Raw genomic sequence first — 17,148 nt, 5'->3', positions numbered from 1 at the left:
CCATCCCTTCTAGACATGGCCACCTGGACTGATGCCACCGACAGCCCTGCTCAGCACCTGGACAGACCACACACAGTCACTTGAGCGATATTGATTAGCCAGCACTTTCAGCCGAGGGCCAACCACAGGTGCTGTGCTGGGCAACACTGCTCTCTGCTCCTCGCCCTTAGGAGTCCTCTCCTGAGACTCTGAGACCCAAGGGTCCTGCACTGTGCCTCTGTGCAGTAGCTGAGTTTCAAACAGGAGTCCGCTCGTCTGAGGGATACAGACGAGGTCTCTAGGGAGCAACTCCCACCCTTGGACACACAGCAATAGCCATGTTTGTCTCTTCCATCACAGATATGAGAAACAGTAAGATCACCACAATCTAATAGAGAATGATCAAAATGGACCAAAAGAGAAAAATTATCCTGGGGGAGACAGATAACTTAGAAACATACTCGGTATCCTGTTAAAAATACACAAATTACAACATTTATAAATTAAAGAAAATAAAGACAGCACATAACAGATGCTGGCTCGTTTCCCCTGCTGCCTACGAACGATATGCCACGGTAGCAGAAAGAAAGATGGAGGACACGAAAAGCTGACCTGCAGGACAGAGACAGGCACGGCTTGTATGCCCACAATACCAAACCCACAACCTCAAACCACCAAACCCTTTGCTGAAGCCACGACTGTCACACGCCGCTTGCCCAGAGGACACAGCCAACATTAACAGGTATCCTAAGGATGAATTCATGGCATTCAAAGTGACTACCACCTATCATGCCAGCAATCAGGGAACTGAGGCAGTCAGATCGCCACGGGTGAGAGGTCAACCTGGGCTAACCCGTGTGAGAAAGAAAAAGAACTCTCAGGTGGCATGGAAGACCATCGCATTAATTGTGGACATGTCAAATGCCTGTGTCCCAGGCTCCACGCTGGCCACACTGCAGCCTCATGTACAGTTTTAGCAAAGGAGTCTTCGATTTTAAAGTAGGAATTTCTCAGTCTGTAGGATATATGCTCTGAGAAAACCTTATGATTATGACATCGAATATTTTTGTCAGAATTCCTAATCACAGTGACCAACATATGCGAACAAACACTTCTTTCCACATCCAGGATGCCTAAGTGGAGGGCAAAGAAGACAGGTCATCCACACCCAGTGATGCTGCAGGACCCCACAACACGGCCAGACGAGAGCACAGCACACAGGAAAAAGCCTTGCACTGTGTCAACAGCGGAGGAGAAAAGCCCCAGAACTGGGGCTGAACTCAGACAAGGCTCTTTCTCCAATAAGACAGTGCTTCTCTTCATCCTCAACTCTGACCAATTCCACCCAGGGCTGTCCACGTGCCAGGCCTCCTGGGACAAAGCTGCGTGCGGTATGTCTCTGCAATACAAACCATAGCTGCCCCCTACATCTCAATCACCTACCAAAACAAAAAAGAAACTGTTGCATGGATCTCAGACCAGCTACACCATGGTCTCAGCAGTGAAAGCTGCAGCTACCACAGCTATAGCTATGGCAAATAACACGCAGACCACAGCACCGAGGCTGCTCTAGCTTACAGACCAAGGGGTGCACATCAGGAAGGAACACACTCCTTCCCTGAGTCCTGCTGGATTCCAGGCACAGCTACCATGTGGCCCGCGGAGGTTAGGAGAGGGAGTTAGGGTAAAGATAGCCTGTAGCCTGGGTTACAGTGGAGGAGCAGTGAATGGTGCATGCAATGTGACTGCCACTCCTGTGAGATAACTGAGGGGCCATTCCCACCTTATCTGTCCAGTCCTTGGCATGGTTCCAGAGAAAAGCATACATTCACTTTTTAATGAAAGAGGCAGGAGGAGGCAGCACTACCCTTATCCCTTCCCTCCTCCTGGAGACAAAGAACAGCCTGGAGCTGTGGTGAGCAGGCGGCAGTCAGGAGGATAAAACATCAACAGAGGGTGCCAGAGACGAAAAGGAGGCTGGTTCCCGCAGGCCCTACTCAAGGAGTAATCATTCGCCTTAGAGATCTTATTAGTGAAAAAGATAAACTGTAATCTGTCTAGGATCCAATCGTGAGCTCTCACTGCTTACAGCTTTTCAAATGCAAATGTTCTGGGCCAAGGAAGACTGCTGTCATCCATCCTTCGGGCTTGGTGCCTGGGCTGCACTAGCAGAACAAAGCCGAGTAACCAGAAGGGAGAGGTGAGTCCAGAACACGGTGTCTGGAGCTGCAGACAGCCATCAGCAGGAGCAGGTGAGGAACACTAGTGCCAAGGGAACCCGGAGCCTGGAAGTACCAGCCTCTAATACAAAGGGAAGGAGCAATCTCTCCAGCCCCATACTTGGCAATGTCTGCCATCTTTCAGAATTTCCACACACCAAGCACAAGACTTGACTACAGCTGGGAACAAAAGATAAATATAAGAAAAATCACGGGTGACAGAAATCACAGCTGGGGAGACGAGAGGCAAAGGAAAAAGGAGCTCAGAGCCTTAAACATGGAAGGTACTGACCACAGCTGTTGAGACTCGAACAGACCTGCTAACAACATTAATGCAGCAAGGCTATTACTATTAATCTACTAAGGGACATACCATTAGAAGCATCAAACTGGCTTCTAAATTTGTAATTGTGCACCCATAGATAAGTGCAGATATCAGACCTCATCAGAGAAGTTTCTTTGTGCTGTGAATAGTAACAGAGATGCACAAGTAATCAAAGTGCAAAACGTTAAGTGTCAGCTAGGCAGTGGTGGTGCACGCCCTTAATCCCAGCACTCGGGAGGCAGAGTAGATGGATCTCTGTTGAGTTTGAGGCCAGCCTGGTCTACAGAGTTCCAGGACAGCCAGGACTAAAAAGAGAAACTCTGTCTCAAAACAAAACAAAACAAAACACACACACACAAACAAAAACAAAAACAAAAGCAAGTATCAGTGAAGTGAGTACTTGGCCATAAAAGGGACATCTACATCACTAACTTCACTCAGAGACCACAGAGGAAGAGGAGGTGATGTGGAAGGTTCTTCTGTGTATGTGCTGCTTTTGTTGAATAATGAATAAAGCTGTTTTGGCCAATGGCTTAAAAGGATAAAGCTAGGTGGGGAAATCCAAACAGAGATATATAGCAAGAGTGGGCAGAGTCAAAGAGATGCCATGTAGCTGCCAAAGGAGACAGTCACCAGATCCTTACCAGCCTCGTGCCAATACACAGATTAATAGAAATGGGATAATTTAAGATGCAAGAGTTAGTTAATAAGCCTGAGCTAATAGGCCAAGCAGTGTTGTAATTAATATAGTTTCTGTGTGATTATTTGGGTCTGAGTGGACAGGAAACGTGTGAGCAGCCTCTGCCTACAAGGAGGTGGAAAGATTGTTAGAGCCGGAGGCCAGGGAGGACTTGAAAGAGACAGCGTCCTCTGGACATGACAGGGCCACAGCACAGATGAACTCACAACAGCTGTGGTTGCCTTCACACGACCTACACGAGATCAAACCACTCAACAAGACAGAATGGAGCAGGTGTGTGTGTGTGTGTGTGTGTGTGTGTGAGAGAGAGAGAGAGAGAGAGAGAGAGAGAGAGAGAGAGAGAGAGAGAGAGAGAGAAGCTCTTACCCCTAACTGAGGAGCTACTGACAGTTAACGGCTTCTGGGAATGGGAGAGTCAATTTTCTTTAAGACTATGGCCCCAGTTGATTGGCAAAGATGGCTTCACACCATCTTTGTATGGGGGCAAGACAAACTGGATTCAGTGGGCTATTTAAAAAGAGCAGGGAGACAGGGAAGTAAGTGATGGATGGGTATGAGAGGAGGTCAGGGAGGAGCGGTGTGGTGAATATGATCAAAAGATATTACATAAAATTCCTAAAGAATTAATAAAGCTGTATATTAAAAATATAGCCAAGGTCACAAACCACAGAGAAGTTAAATATGGCACTACAACTGAGCAGCAGAGAGAGACAGAGGCAGAAGCTGGCAACAAGGACCCGTCAGCTGAGAGGTTTCTCTTTCGAATGCACAATCAGACGAAAATAAACGTTAATTACAACTACCAGACTCTCCACTATCAGGCCTCCATCTGGTTCCCAATTCACTTCTTCCAACCATGTGGGGTTTGGAGATCAAAACACATGCTGTCGGGCTCGATGGTAAGCATCTTATCCATTGAGCCACCTCGTTCGCCCATTTACCCTTTTTTTTTGTTGTTGTTGTTGCAACAGGGGTCTCCCTAACTCCCCCTGGCTGGCTCTGAACCCACCATGTAGTCCAGACAGGCCTTGAACTTGCAACACCCCTGCTTTGGCCTCCTGAGTTGCTGAAATCACAGGTTTGTACTGTTGGGCCTGCAGATCCTCTAATCCTTAAGGAGGAAGCACCCAATGGCAGCTGTGCTTCTGGACTGTGTAAGAGCAGGAAGCTCGTGCACCAACAACCTAGGCTGTAAAGAGGCCGGCAGTGCCCCTGCCTGGGAAGGGAGAGCCAAGGGCTACTTTAGTCATCACAAATGTAATCTTTTAACTTTTAAAGGAGACATAATTATTTTAGTCAAAATTAAAGCACTTATTTTAAAGAACAGTGAAAGCAGAGAGACTTGAAGGCTTTCTTTAATTTTTCAAATTACAAAACCACATGATATAATAAAAAAATAAGAAAGGCTCTTGAGTGGCAGATACCCATTTCCTGGCTCTGATGAAGCATCAGTCTGCTGCAGTAACTCATGCTTGCTGTTATGAAGCTGCCTTCTCTCCTTTACCTCCAGAATTCCTCTGAGAGAGACAAGTACACAGCAACCAAACCCCAGGGTCCCAGAGCAAGCAATACACCACCAGAAAACGAAAGCAGATAATCAACCCTTAAAATTTATGTCACTCATGTGTGTGTTTACATTTATTATTTGGGGGCTTCTGGTCCACCCAGCTACTTTTTGGTGTTATAGTTAATCATTTTCACGCTTTTCTGCCCTCCCCCACACACTCCAGACATTTTCCCCAATTGGATCTTGGCTGCCACAAGGACAGGGAGGTTGTCATTCCCATCCAAGTGAAAACCAGAACAGCAGCAAAATACTTCATTCCAAAAACAGGCACAAACCAATTACTGAACAATTTCTATCAGTTCACATATTGCACAACGAAAAGTATCAACAAATATTACTGAAAACAGGCCCCACATAGCAGAGACGGGCCTGAGGTTCTGGTCTGCACCTCCCCAGTGCAGTGCTGGGATTACAGGCAAGGCCACCACACCCAGGTCAGAAGAAAACACACCAAGACGATAACCTAACAATTTACATAGAATTGTTTCTCTATGTAAGAGTGAAATGACTAACCAACACTAATGTATTAGCTGGGAGCCAATTTTATAAAATTCTAATATTCTAATTTCCGCTGTTTATGCAAGAGACTGAACAATGGCCAATAATATTAAGTGTGAAAGAGAAAAGCAAGCTCAGGCTACACTGCAATTACAAAGAGAATGAAGATAAAAGCTGAGCTAATTATGAAACACGTGGCTTAGCACGGCACCTCATCCACGCACCACTGTTTCCTCCGTTTCATCTCCTTCATGATGAATGAGTCCACTCAAACTGGTTTCTTTATAAAAAAAAACTTCTAAAAAATGATGCATGTAAGTCACTGTGCTGCACGTAACGAAGTGAACAGTGTTTGTGGTGATTAATCCTTGGCAACATACAGAAAACACACGTGGTCCTGACAGCAGCTCCACGGCGCTGGAAAGCACACACGTGGCCCTGACAGAGCAGCACCATGGCGCTGGAAAGCACACACGTGGCCCTGACAGAGCAGCACCATGGCGCTGGAAAGCAGGCTTTTGTAGGGTGCTGGAGCTGCAATCGTGCCTCTGCTGGAAGAGGGCAGGTTCCTGACCACTGTGATTTCATTAACCAGCCAGATGGGCTGACCACTTCTTACAGCTCAGGAACAGGCAGACTACTTGGTAGTCAGGCAGGAGGAGTCTTTGGTACCTTTGTTGACATCATAAATTAAAACAAAATTCTTTATATATGTTTACTTGGAATCTGCAGACACAAAGTGCCTCTTGGCACTGGGGTATTCACTGCTGGTGAGCTGGCCTGGCCTGAGCAAACCTGATGAGATGGCGGGTAAGAAACCCCAGTTGTTCCCTCCTCTTAAGAGGCCTGGGAGCAATGCTGTGGCACTCAGTTACACTCTGAAGGGGAAAGGGCATTATTTTATCAGTCACTTCTACACAGGGCTAAATTCACACATATAAAATATTAAACAGTAGATATGTTAACCTTAAGTTTTATTAAACAGAATTTCAAATTCTGTTGCTGACTCCCTCAGTACTCTCCTCTGACAAAATGCGAAAAACATAACAAACACATTGAAACTGAATAAATCCAAAAAGGCTCGAGGAAACACACTGAAGGCGATTTTTTTGTTCTTGGATTGAGAACTTCCTGTGCTGCAACCAATCAGAACTCATGAGCCCCCAGAGGCAGAGCCTTTCACTAGCGCTTCTGTGCAGCCCACTGGATGGAGGCCTCTTAATTGAAACTGCCTCTTCAATTTCTCTTTAGAACTCACTGTTTAATTTAACCATCAAATATTAATTAAAACAACCGGGCAAAACATCACTTCATTATCCAAGCAGCTCCCAGACTCCAATTCCCAACAATGGACCTACCTAGCAGCTGTTTTGGTTTTACCATTTAGTTGCTTGGGTTAAAAGACATAAAACTTAAAGGGGGGGAATGGAACAATAGCCAAAGACACCTGCGGAAACAGAGACTAGAATGGAAGAAATGAGCCCGTTTTTCAACACTAGCTTAGAGAGGAAAACCACTGACGTACAGATCTACCCTATTAATATCACCCTAACATTCAGATTAAAATGGCACACACATTGGGCATAAGAAGCACCTCCCCAGCTCTCACCCAACGTCCCACCTCAGCCTCAACAGTGAGCCTTCTGTCACACAAAGACCCAGCTTCCCAGTTTCCTACAGCACCTTATCCACACAGGCTCAAACATGCCCACACCCCCACACATGCACGCACACGCATGCACACATGCACTCACGGTGCTGGCCTTTGATTACCTCACCTCCAGCTCTTGCTCCCGCTGCAGTGCAAACTGCTTGAAGGACTTCACGATGAGGCCAGCATTGGAGCAGTCGTAGACAAAGATGGATGGGCTACCCATCCACGTCTGCAGGTCATATATGGACAGAGGGATGTACTGCGTGTAGTTCTGGAAAACAAGCACAGGTCACATGGTTATGAGGACATTTCAAGAGCCCCGGCTGCTGACTAGCACCTGACACCGGAGGAAGCAGGGCACAGTGTCTGGTTGTGAGCAGCCACTCCTCACTATATATATATCACACCGAGTTTCACTTCCACGGCTGTGACATCTTACTCCAGCAATACCACAGGGCAGGAGCTGTTCGCACCACGCCAGCAGCCTTTATACTCTGGATTCAACAGCTCCCTCCCAGAGACGGTGAATGGGAACTCACGCCCACTCTGGAAGCCCTTCCTCCCATCCCCCAGCCACGGCATCTGCACGACCCTGAGCTGATGACACAACAGTGACATACTGACACGAACTGACTGAGGGGTATTGTTTACCTGACTGCTAGTAGGTGACAGGAGAGAAAATTCTAGTCAAATGAAAGGCTTTAAAAGCCTCTTTTAGCTGGGCGGTGGTGGCGCATGCCTTTAATCCCAGCACTCGGGAGGCAGAGGCAGGCGGATCTCTGTGAGTTCGAGACCAGCCTGGTCTACAAGAGCTAGTTCCAGGACAAGCTCCAAAACCACAGAGAAACCCTGTCTCGAAAAACCAATAAATAAATAAATAAATAAATAAATAAATAAATAAATAAATAAATGCCTCTTTTAAGCCAATGTTTTAAGGCAATTATTTCAAAACAAAACAAGCCAGCACGACAACAAAAAAACTACCCTGTAGTTACTCACCCTTGCTTGGACATCAACAGTTAAGTGGTGAACCAGACAGTTGGTTCCTAGCAGCTAAGCCACAAACACTAACTCTGGAGTTAACTACAGTTAACACAAGACAAGAGAGCCAAATAAGGCCTGCAGAGAAGGAGTGTCCAGGGCCAGCAGGAGCTTGCCCCACACAACAGAGAGCCGGCACACCTTCTCCCAAGGACAGCACGAGGGCTGCCAGCTCTGGTGAGGAGCACTCCATCCAGGCTCTGGCTCTTCCTCCTGTCACGCTGTCCTCATCTGGCAGACTGTTTACAATCACAGGACTCCGAGAGAACACCTGGAAATGTTCTCTCTAAATAAACACTCCCCGAAGGATTCTAAAGACACCGGTTCCTGCCAATGGCTCTATACAGCAATGCCAGCACCATCAAGATGCCCGAGGGGCTTTTCCTCTAATGGAATTTGACAAGCTGATTCTGAAGTAAGTGCAGAAGAGAAACGGCACAAAATTAGGGGGAAAGAGTTTAATAAAGAATAATGAATAGAGATTCGCACTAGCAGATATTAGATAGGCTATAAATTTATGTAATTACAGGCTGGTATTAGTGAGGGCGAGACAAACAAATCAACAGAGAGCAGGCCCAGAAATAGACCCACATATATAACTGTGATGAAACAGCAGAGAGAATGAATGATTCGATGGGTAATGCTGGACTCTAACTAACCATCTGACATTGCCTCACACACGCTGTACCCAAAAAAGCAGCGAGAATTTAAAAGTGTAAAAGCAGAATATTTTTATTTACTGAGATGTAAGCAAAACCATCTTAAACAAGTCACAAAATCTAGAGGTTTGAAAGAAACAGGAGATATAAACACACACTTTGACTGGCAGCTTTGGAAGAAGGAGTCACAACAGAGCTGACAAGAAATTTATGTTTGGAAGGTGTGTGTGAGCTTTTGCTGCAGACCAGCAATGGCCAGGTGAATGAAAGGCACAGCAAATGGAGTAACAAGAAACATCAATGGCGGTGAATGGGGAAGCAGGCTGTGCAGCACCAACTGGATGACAGCCAAAGGGAGTCAATCTACCTACCCACCCACCTACACAATTCTATCTGTTTTTCTTCAGTAGAGTTAAAAGAAAGATAAAAGATAAATGATGCTTCATAATGACAAAGATATGTTTAACTCAATGCTGGTGGGAGCACTGGAAGACAATTAGTCAGTACTGATCAAATTTTAAATCTCCATCGCTGGGCGGTGGCGGCACGTCTTAATCCCAGCACTTGGGGAGGCAAAGGCAGGGGGATCTGTGTGAGTTTAAGGCCAGCCTGGTCTACAGAGTGAGTTCCAGGACAGTCAGTGCTACACAGAGAAACCCTGTCTCAAAAACAAAAACAAAGAAACAAAAAAGCCCCACCCTTTTATCAGCTTCCACATGTCCCTACAGAAACACCAGCATTTACACAAACAGCACTAGTGACGCTGTGACCCACTATGGCCTGAGAGCTATCTTCTGCCCTTCCATTGTGCAGGAGAACTTGGGTGAGGACATGTCAGCTTCTTTTGCTGCTGAGACCAGAACGTGGCCAAGAACATGTGACTAGAGCTACATCCCACATCCCAATTACAAGTGTTGTCCTCAATGCTCACCTTGGGACGTGGATCCTGGCCAGTCTCTGGTCACACATAGGACAGCAGTCAAGGGAGGACAGAGCCCAGGCCCCAAATGGCCCACAGAGACAAATAAAATTCTACTTATACTTCATAAACCCTCAAATGAAGAAGTTTAACCTGCAGCTCACCTGGATCCTCACAGAGTTCACATAAAACAATCAACAGCCACGCTGGACGCGCGGGCAGGGCGGTCTGTGGCAGGAGGACCGCACGTGCCCAGGGGCTTGAGAACAGGCTAGTCAGACACTAAGACCAGGTTTCACAAAAACAAATGAACCAGACACAAGTAGAGGCAGAGCGGAGCTCATTCTTCCACACTCTAGAGTGCTGCGTCCCACTGTAAGCTGAATTTGTTCTTATAAAGAGTCATGTGGAAAGGTATGGGTGGCTTCCTAATGATTTTTGAAATGTAAATTTTAAAATACCACACCCCCCCCCATAAAACATGACCCTGGTTTATGTGCCAAAAAAGAGTGTGAGCGTGAAGCAGCCCTGCTGTGCACACCACGACGATGAAGGAATTCCATGCGCTCTGCGACAGGGACGGCACATCACAGCTGCTGCCCCTTCTAGGTAAGTTTCTCTCTCTCTTTTTTTTTTTTCCGAGACAGGGTTTCTCTGTGGTTTTGGAGCCTGTCCTGGAACTAGCTCTTGTAGACCAGGCTGGTCTCGAACTCACAGAGATCCGCCTGCCTCTGCCTCTCAAGTGCTGGGATTAAAGGCGTGCACCACCACCGCCCGGCAAGTGTTCTCTTTACAAGACAGGATGCACACAAGACGCCCTCCTCCTGCTGGGAGGGGAAGGGGGCATGTTCTAGGACGGCAGTGACAGGCCTCAAGCCCCTCTTAGGCTGCAGTGTATGAGCAAGGCTTCATCTGTGATGCAGCAAAGGTCTCCCCAGCTCTCCCAGGCTGGGGGCCAAAAGTCAGAGCCTGTAACATGCAGAGCCCAACACCAGCAGCGAGAAGGTGGCAGCCTGCAATCAGCTGTTTGCGCACATCCTACACACTCCAGGCCCCAACAGGAAGGGGATGCAGCTCACGGAGTCTGGGCAGCTGCTGATGTCATCCATACTGTGTTACGGGTGTGAGCCCACAGGACGCACACACAGCAAACAAGGATGAAATAAAGTAAGTCTGCTTTTTACATTTGCAAAGTTACATTTAGATTTTTAAATCACCGAGTTAATTAGTGTTGACTTATTAAAATAATGAAGGCCAGATGTATTAGAAAAACCCTTAACAACTAACTGCCCCTTTCCTCTTTCCTGAGATAACACAAGGTACAGGGACCACCCAAGCAGATCCTAAGAGCCTTCCCTATTTGCTGGTACTCACCCTAAGGTAGCATGGCAAAGAGCCCAAGGACTTCTACATTGGTCTTGGCCCTATACCTTTAGTTACGAGGGACTTTCATTGCATTCCGTCCGTGTAGGTGTCTCCCAGAGTGGATGCCTTGAGTACATCAACATGCCTCTCTAGAGACGGGTTACACGATAGGGAGAAGGCCCTGAAGCCTGTCTAAAAGGGGACTGCTCTATGGTCACTTGCCATGGTGACTTCTCCACCTCCATCCAGTGCCACCACTGTGCACTGTGCCATGCACAGTAAGCATCTCTGGCTTTAAACACCCAGGCCAGAATCACTTAGCCCTCACCATATGAAGGATCTCCAGATGTTGCCAAACACCCCTAAGGAAAACCTCCCTGGCTGGAAGAGGAGACAGTTTCATTAGAACCATTAGCTGCGTGGTTTAGTGAGACGACAGATTCAGAAGGCTGTGATCCCCCCAGGGAAGTAGAACCCATGTATTAAATCACCATGAAGAGAATGACCTTTGAGAGCTAATCCTCACTAACAAGCAAATGGGGCTTCCAGTACCTGTCCTGGAAAGATCACCAGGGGTTTGTCAAGCTCCAGACCAGAATTAAGGCACTGGAAACCCTCCAAGTGTAGTTTCAAACACAGCCTCAGCACCCAGGGGAACAGAAATCAGAGACGCCACATGCTTGTTGGGAACACGCCTCTGCTCCTAGAGCGCTCCCACGGCAGGCGGGGGCACAGTCCAGCATTCAGAAGCCCTGGGCACAGCAAAACTGGGACCCAGCCAGGGGCTATGAGCAGAAGGCCGGCTCCACATCCACCTAGACTGAGAGCAGAGAAGCCCGAGTCAAAGAGCCAGAAATGGGTTTACATACGTATTCACTAAAATCCACTTTCGCAGACAGGTGTATTGATTGGCACATGCCTTTAATCCCCATGATCTCTGTGAGTTCGAGGCCAGCATGGTCTACAGAGCTAGCTCCAGGACAGCTAGAGAGACACAGAGAAACTTCTCTTGGAAAAAACAAATCCACTTTCTTTGAAAGATTATAATTAAACATGGCAGGAGGGAGTCCACTTGCTTTATCAGACTATGACTGCAGGCTGTGTCAAACACAGCAGCCATGGCTGGGGAAACCTTCCCATGAGACCCAGGTCAGCCGTGAGGAGGCTGAGCGCCAGGAAATGCATGCACTGCATCAGCGGTAAGACTTCTGGCAAGAGTGACGTTCTGACCTCAATTGTGGAGCAGATGGCAATGCCAAACACCTCCTACGCCTGGCACTGCCACAACAATCAGCACAGAAGGCAAAGGTGACCAACAGGCCACCAAGCCAGGAGGGCCAGGCAGGACGGCAGTGGGATGACAGAGAAGGCAGGGGATGGAGCAGTGGGAACTGCGTGTCCTAAGTAGGACAACACAGCGGCATCACATCCCTACCACTGTACCCTGGACAGGCAAACCTGGTCACATGGGGAACGATGGCTCTGACATGCAGGAAAGGAGTGCCATCAAGACCCCTAGGGAGTGCTGGGCCGACAGGTGCCACTGGCCCACAAGCTTCTGAGATATGGCTGCTGGAATAGGTACATCCCACCACGTCACACTTCCCGAAACTTCTTCCAGGTATGGCTATGGACAGTGGTGTACAGAGGATGCTCTCCCAGGCTTGGTCACGGCATCACGCCTCAGAAACACCATCACGACTGCCACCATCGACCTTTTCATACTGCTAAATGGCATCAGTGTCATAATGGCAGAAGCAGTTATGGGGCAGGGGGCGTGGTGAGCTTCCGACCGACACAGAAATCAGCCCAGAGAGCAGGTGACTCACATGGCCAGCTGCAGCCTCTGTTTACCTCTTTCCCATGTGCTCTCTTCTACCCTTTGTTCCTTTCTTCCTTCCTCCCCTGGTTCCCGAGTCTGCCAGTCAACAGCTCTCGCTCTCAGCAGACAGGATCTCCCATACAGTCCCTTTCCTCGTGCTTCACTACGCCAGGGAACAGGTTCTCTTCCTCGGCCTCTGTGATAAATCTACAAGCAGAGTTGCTTCCTCCTGCAATAGCAACCACTCCTTAGCCGTCCGTATCTTCAAGCATCACTGTACCAGCTAACAGCATCCTCCAATCCCATGTTCTTTTCAATTGTTGCAAAATTCACACTATACAATAAAGAGCATAGATCATTCAAGAACATCAGCAGAATTTTTGCAAGCTCAGCCTGCTCCAGCCCCAAGTCCCTCACTCCCCATTTGCTTGCTATAGTTGGATTCTCTGCAACACACAAGTGCAGAAATACAGACCCACCTAGCAAAAGTTAGCCCTCGCAAAACTCTACCCAACTCTAGCTACCACAAACACCTAGAGCACTGACACCCAACCGTGATAAATACACCAAGAGCACACATCTTGGCTTCTAAGTACAATTCCTGGGTGGACCTAGGTTCTGTGTGGAAACATCTAACACCAGGGTTGATTACAGAATCTTGAGGAGCTGTAAAGAGGATACTCAAAGAATGAGGAACATATCAAAAAGACTGCATGAGGTGTAATGTGAGAATCAAAGTATCTCAAACTAATTAGAAGAGAGGAAGAGGGCGGTGGTGGTCCACGCCTTTAATTCCAGCAATCAGGAGGCAGAGGCAGGCTGATCTCTGTGAGTTTGAGACCAGCCTGGTCTACAAGAGCTAGTTCCAGGACAGGCTCCAAAGCAACAGAGAAACCCTGTCTCGAAAACAAAACAAAACAAAACAAAAACACTCCCCCCCAAAACAAAACAAAGGAAGGGATGGAAAGGCAAACACTGCACAGCCTACCAGACACCAGAGCCATCTTGATGCTTGTGGCCAAAGATGAAATAATTTTTGTAATAGAAAATCATATTATTAAATCATAACACACAAAAATATAAAATATGTGGGGGCTGGAGAGATGGCTTATCTGTTAAAAGCACTGGCTGCTCTTCCAGAGGACCTGGAGTTCAATTCCCAGCACCTACACGGCAGCTCACAGCTGTCTGTAACTCCAGTTTCAGGGGATCTCACACCTTCACACTAATGCACATAAAATAAACTTAAACAAATTATTAAAATAAAATAAAATATGTATAAGCCCCTACTAACCAACTGTGAGAGAAATGAAAAGCAGATGAGGCCAGCTAACAGCCTGGGGACGAGGGGCGGTGGTGTCCCTGCTGGAGCACCGACACTGTGTAAGGAGGCAGCATGCGCAGGGACGGCTTTCCACTGGTGACCAAAGCATCAACTAGCCAAGCTGTGCGGCGGCACCACCGTAACAGTGAGCACTACTAGCCAGAAGGACAACTTTCAGGAGCTGCTTCTCTCCTCCCCGTCAGTCTCCTACTGACCGTCCTTAGGACATCATGGCTGACAACAAGCACACCGACGCACCGATTGTTCTTACCCACCCCCGGCAGAATATTGTTTATTTTACCCTTTAAGTGTAACTTCACCCAACACCGTGTGTACTCAGCGAACACAGAGCAGCATTTCAACAACTGTGTATAGGGTGTGGCTGTCAGTCACACACTAACTCATCCGTCATCCCAGTCCTCTTTGTGAAGAAACATTAAAACCTCCCCCCTGCTGTGTGATAAATTCACTGACCTGCTGTGTGCTCAGAGATATCAGAAGTCACTTCCTGGCTATCCCTGTCCCTTCTCCTCCCCTCCACCCCTGCTCTAGATCACAGTTCTCTTGCACCAGCCTCTCTGTGCTGGACGTCAGGCTGCCCTCGGCTACTGGAAAGCGACAGGCCTCCCATCTCTGAGCAGCTCCTCCTTCCCTGAAATTTCTGGCAGTTACTCATTTCGTGTTGCTCATAAATGACCTCCTCCTACCTCAGACTAGGACCTACTCACTGAACAATTGCCAGTGGGTCCTAAGAGGGACAGCAGGGTTACCGACACACATCTCCTCTCCAGTGCTGTCAGAGCTGGGTTCCATAGCAGTCAGAATGTGCTCCCTGCCCCAAGCTGTCACCAGAGGGTCTCCACTACACAAGACAAACAAGGACCACACAGTTGTCACCTCACAGACCAAGCCTGGAGCTGAAGGCAGACCCTTTTCCATCAACGCAGGCTCAGACCACCCTGGACTCTGGCTGAGCCTTGCTCACCACCAGTCCTGGTATCACTTGAGATTGTTACATCTTCTGCGGCTTTTGTAAAGCTGAAAACGCCGATCTGCTGCAGAAAATGGACTGCTACCATCCACAGGCAAGCAGATTTTTTTATTATTATTATTAATGACTGGTCTATGTGCATGTACAGAAGAGGATATCAGATCCCACCATAGATGATTGTGAGCCACCATGTGGTTGCTGGGAATTGAATTCAGGACCTCTAGAACAGCAGTCAGTGCTCTTAACCTCTGAGCCATTTCTCAAGTTCCCAAACAGATATTTCTTTTCTTTTCTTTTCTTTTTTTTTTTTGGTTTTTCGGAGCCTGTCTTGGAACTAGCAAACAGATATTTCTTAAACACGCAACATTTACTTAAAGAAAATACCTAGCTATAGAATGCCCAATTTCTTTTCTTTTCTTTTCTTTTTTAATGTGTGAGGTGTTTTGTCTGCACGTCTATGTGTGTGTGTAGTACCCACAGAGAGCAGAAGAGGTTGTCAGATCCCCTGAAAATGGAGTTACAAGCCATTGTCAGCAATTATGTTGGTGCTGGGAATCAAACCTGGGTTTTCTGAAGAGCAGTCAGTACTCTTAACCATTGAGCCATCATCTCTCCAGCCCCAGAAAGCTCCAATCTCTAAGCAGCAGTTGAAGTGGGATTCCCAGGTGCTTGCTTTGGCATGTGCATGAGAACATGTGTTAGGCAGCCTGCAGATGGCCAGAAGGCTGGTCCAAGAGTCTAGTCAGCCGACAGTCTTACACAGTACAGTGAAGACTCCATGGATCGACACAGAAGGCTGGTCCAGAGTCTAGTCAGCCGACAGTCTTACACAGTACAGTGAAGACTCCATGGATCGACACAGAAGGCTGGTCCAGAGTCTAGTCAGCCGACAGTCTTACACAGTACAGTGAAGACTCCATGGATCGACACAAATACACGCACTTCTGTTTGTCTTGCTCCTTTTCATTTTTTAAAACATTCAGTACAAATATACTGACAGAAGGATTCTTTTTTTTTTTTTTTTTTTTTTTTTTTTTTGGTTTTTTCGAGACAGGGTTTCTCTGTGGTTTTGGAGCCTGTCCTGGAACTAGCTCTTGTAGACCAGGCTGGTCTCGAACTCACAGAGATCTGCCTGCCTCTGCCTCCCAAGTGCTGGGATTAAAGGCGTGCGCCACCACCGCCCGGCCAGAAGGATTCTTTATAAAGAAAATAAAAGTAGTCGGGCAATGGTGGTGCCCACCTTTGGTGCCAGCACTCGGGAGGCAGAGATAGGCATAAAGGAGAATGCAAAAGGCAAGTTATCTAAGACATGAGTGGATGCCATCATTCGTTAAAAACAAACAAAAAGTAATCAGGAAGGGAAAGTATAGACCCACAGCCCCACGTGACCAAGATACACAGCGGGAAGGCCAGCTGCAACAGCAAGCAAACCCGAAGGAGGAGGACACAAAGTGGAAAGGGGCGGGAAGTGAGGGTCCACCTGACGGAAGCAGGCTGCGTCACCCAGGCTCTACCCAACCCCCAGCCCCCACAGACAGCCAGAGGAATACTGCATCAAGTGTCTTACAAATGTCGTTTTTAGTGGCTCTAGAAACAGCTTTATTAAAAAGCTGTTAAAATGTGGGTGAAGATAAGTATACCTTTCAGCACCAGGGAATTTATAAATTTATAAAGAAGAGAAAATGCTGATGTTTCCCAGGCTTTCTCTAAAGAAACAGACTTATTTATTTATTTGCTTTTTGAGGCAGAGTTTCTCTGTGTAACAGCCCTGGCTGTCCTGGAACTCACTCTGTAGACCAGGCTGGACTTGAACTCACAGAGATCCACCTGCCTCTGCCTCCAGATTGCTGGGATTAAAGGCGCATCACTTTCAGGCAAGAAGCAGAATTTTTGCTATAGACTTTCTGCTACTGCAAAATGCAAGAATGGTCAATCTCACAATAAAATTCAGGCTTTTATCTTGACCCTTCTGCATTACCTCAAAGTAACAATTTCAACAAATGATAATGGTATCTGGTGTGGGTGATAGAATTACAAAAGTTAGAAATAAATTTTCTCCAACAAATGCATATTTTAAAACCTTTG

General features: G+C 47.2%; 1 protein-coding gene across 2 annotated transcripts in view; it reads right to left on the bottom strand.

The window, feature by feature from the left end:
- The window catches only part of Rptor (regulatory associated protein of MTOR complex 1), a 301,243-nt gene that overhangs the window by 150,784 nt on the left and 133,311 nt on the right, over positions 1-17,148 (bottom strand). For both annotated transcript variants that reach the window (XM_057774578.1, XM_057774579.1), the window contains exon 5: positions 7,067-7,213. In XM_057774578.1, the coding sequence (XP_057630561.1) occupies positions 7,067-7,213 (147 nt within the window). The remainder of the gene's footprint in view (positions 1-7,066; positions 7,214-17,148) is intronic.

Source organism: Chionomys nivalis, chromosome 7 (assembly GCF_950005125.1).
Source record: "Chionomys nivalis chromosome 7, mChiNiv1.1, whole genome shotgun sequence".
Classification (NCBI taxonomy): Eukaryota; Metazoa; Chordata; class Mammalia; order Rodentia; family Cricetidae; genus Chionomys; species Chionomys nivalis.
Note: the sequence above shows the minus strand (reverse complement) of the source record. Positions and strands in the feature narration are given on the sequence as shown.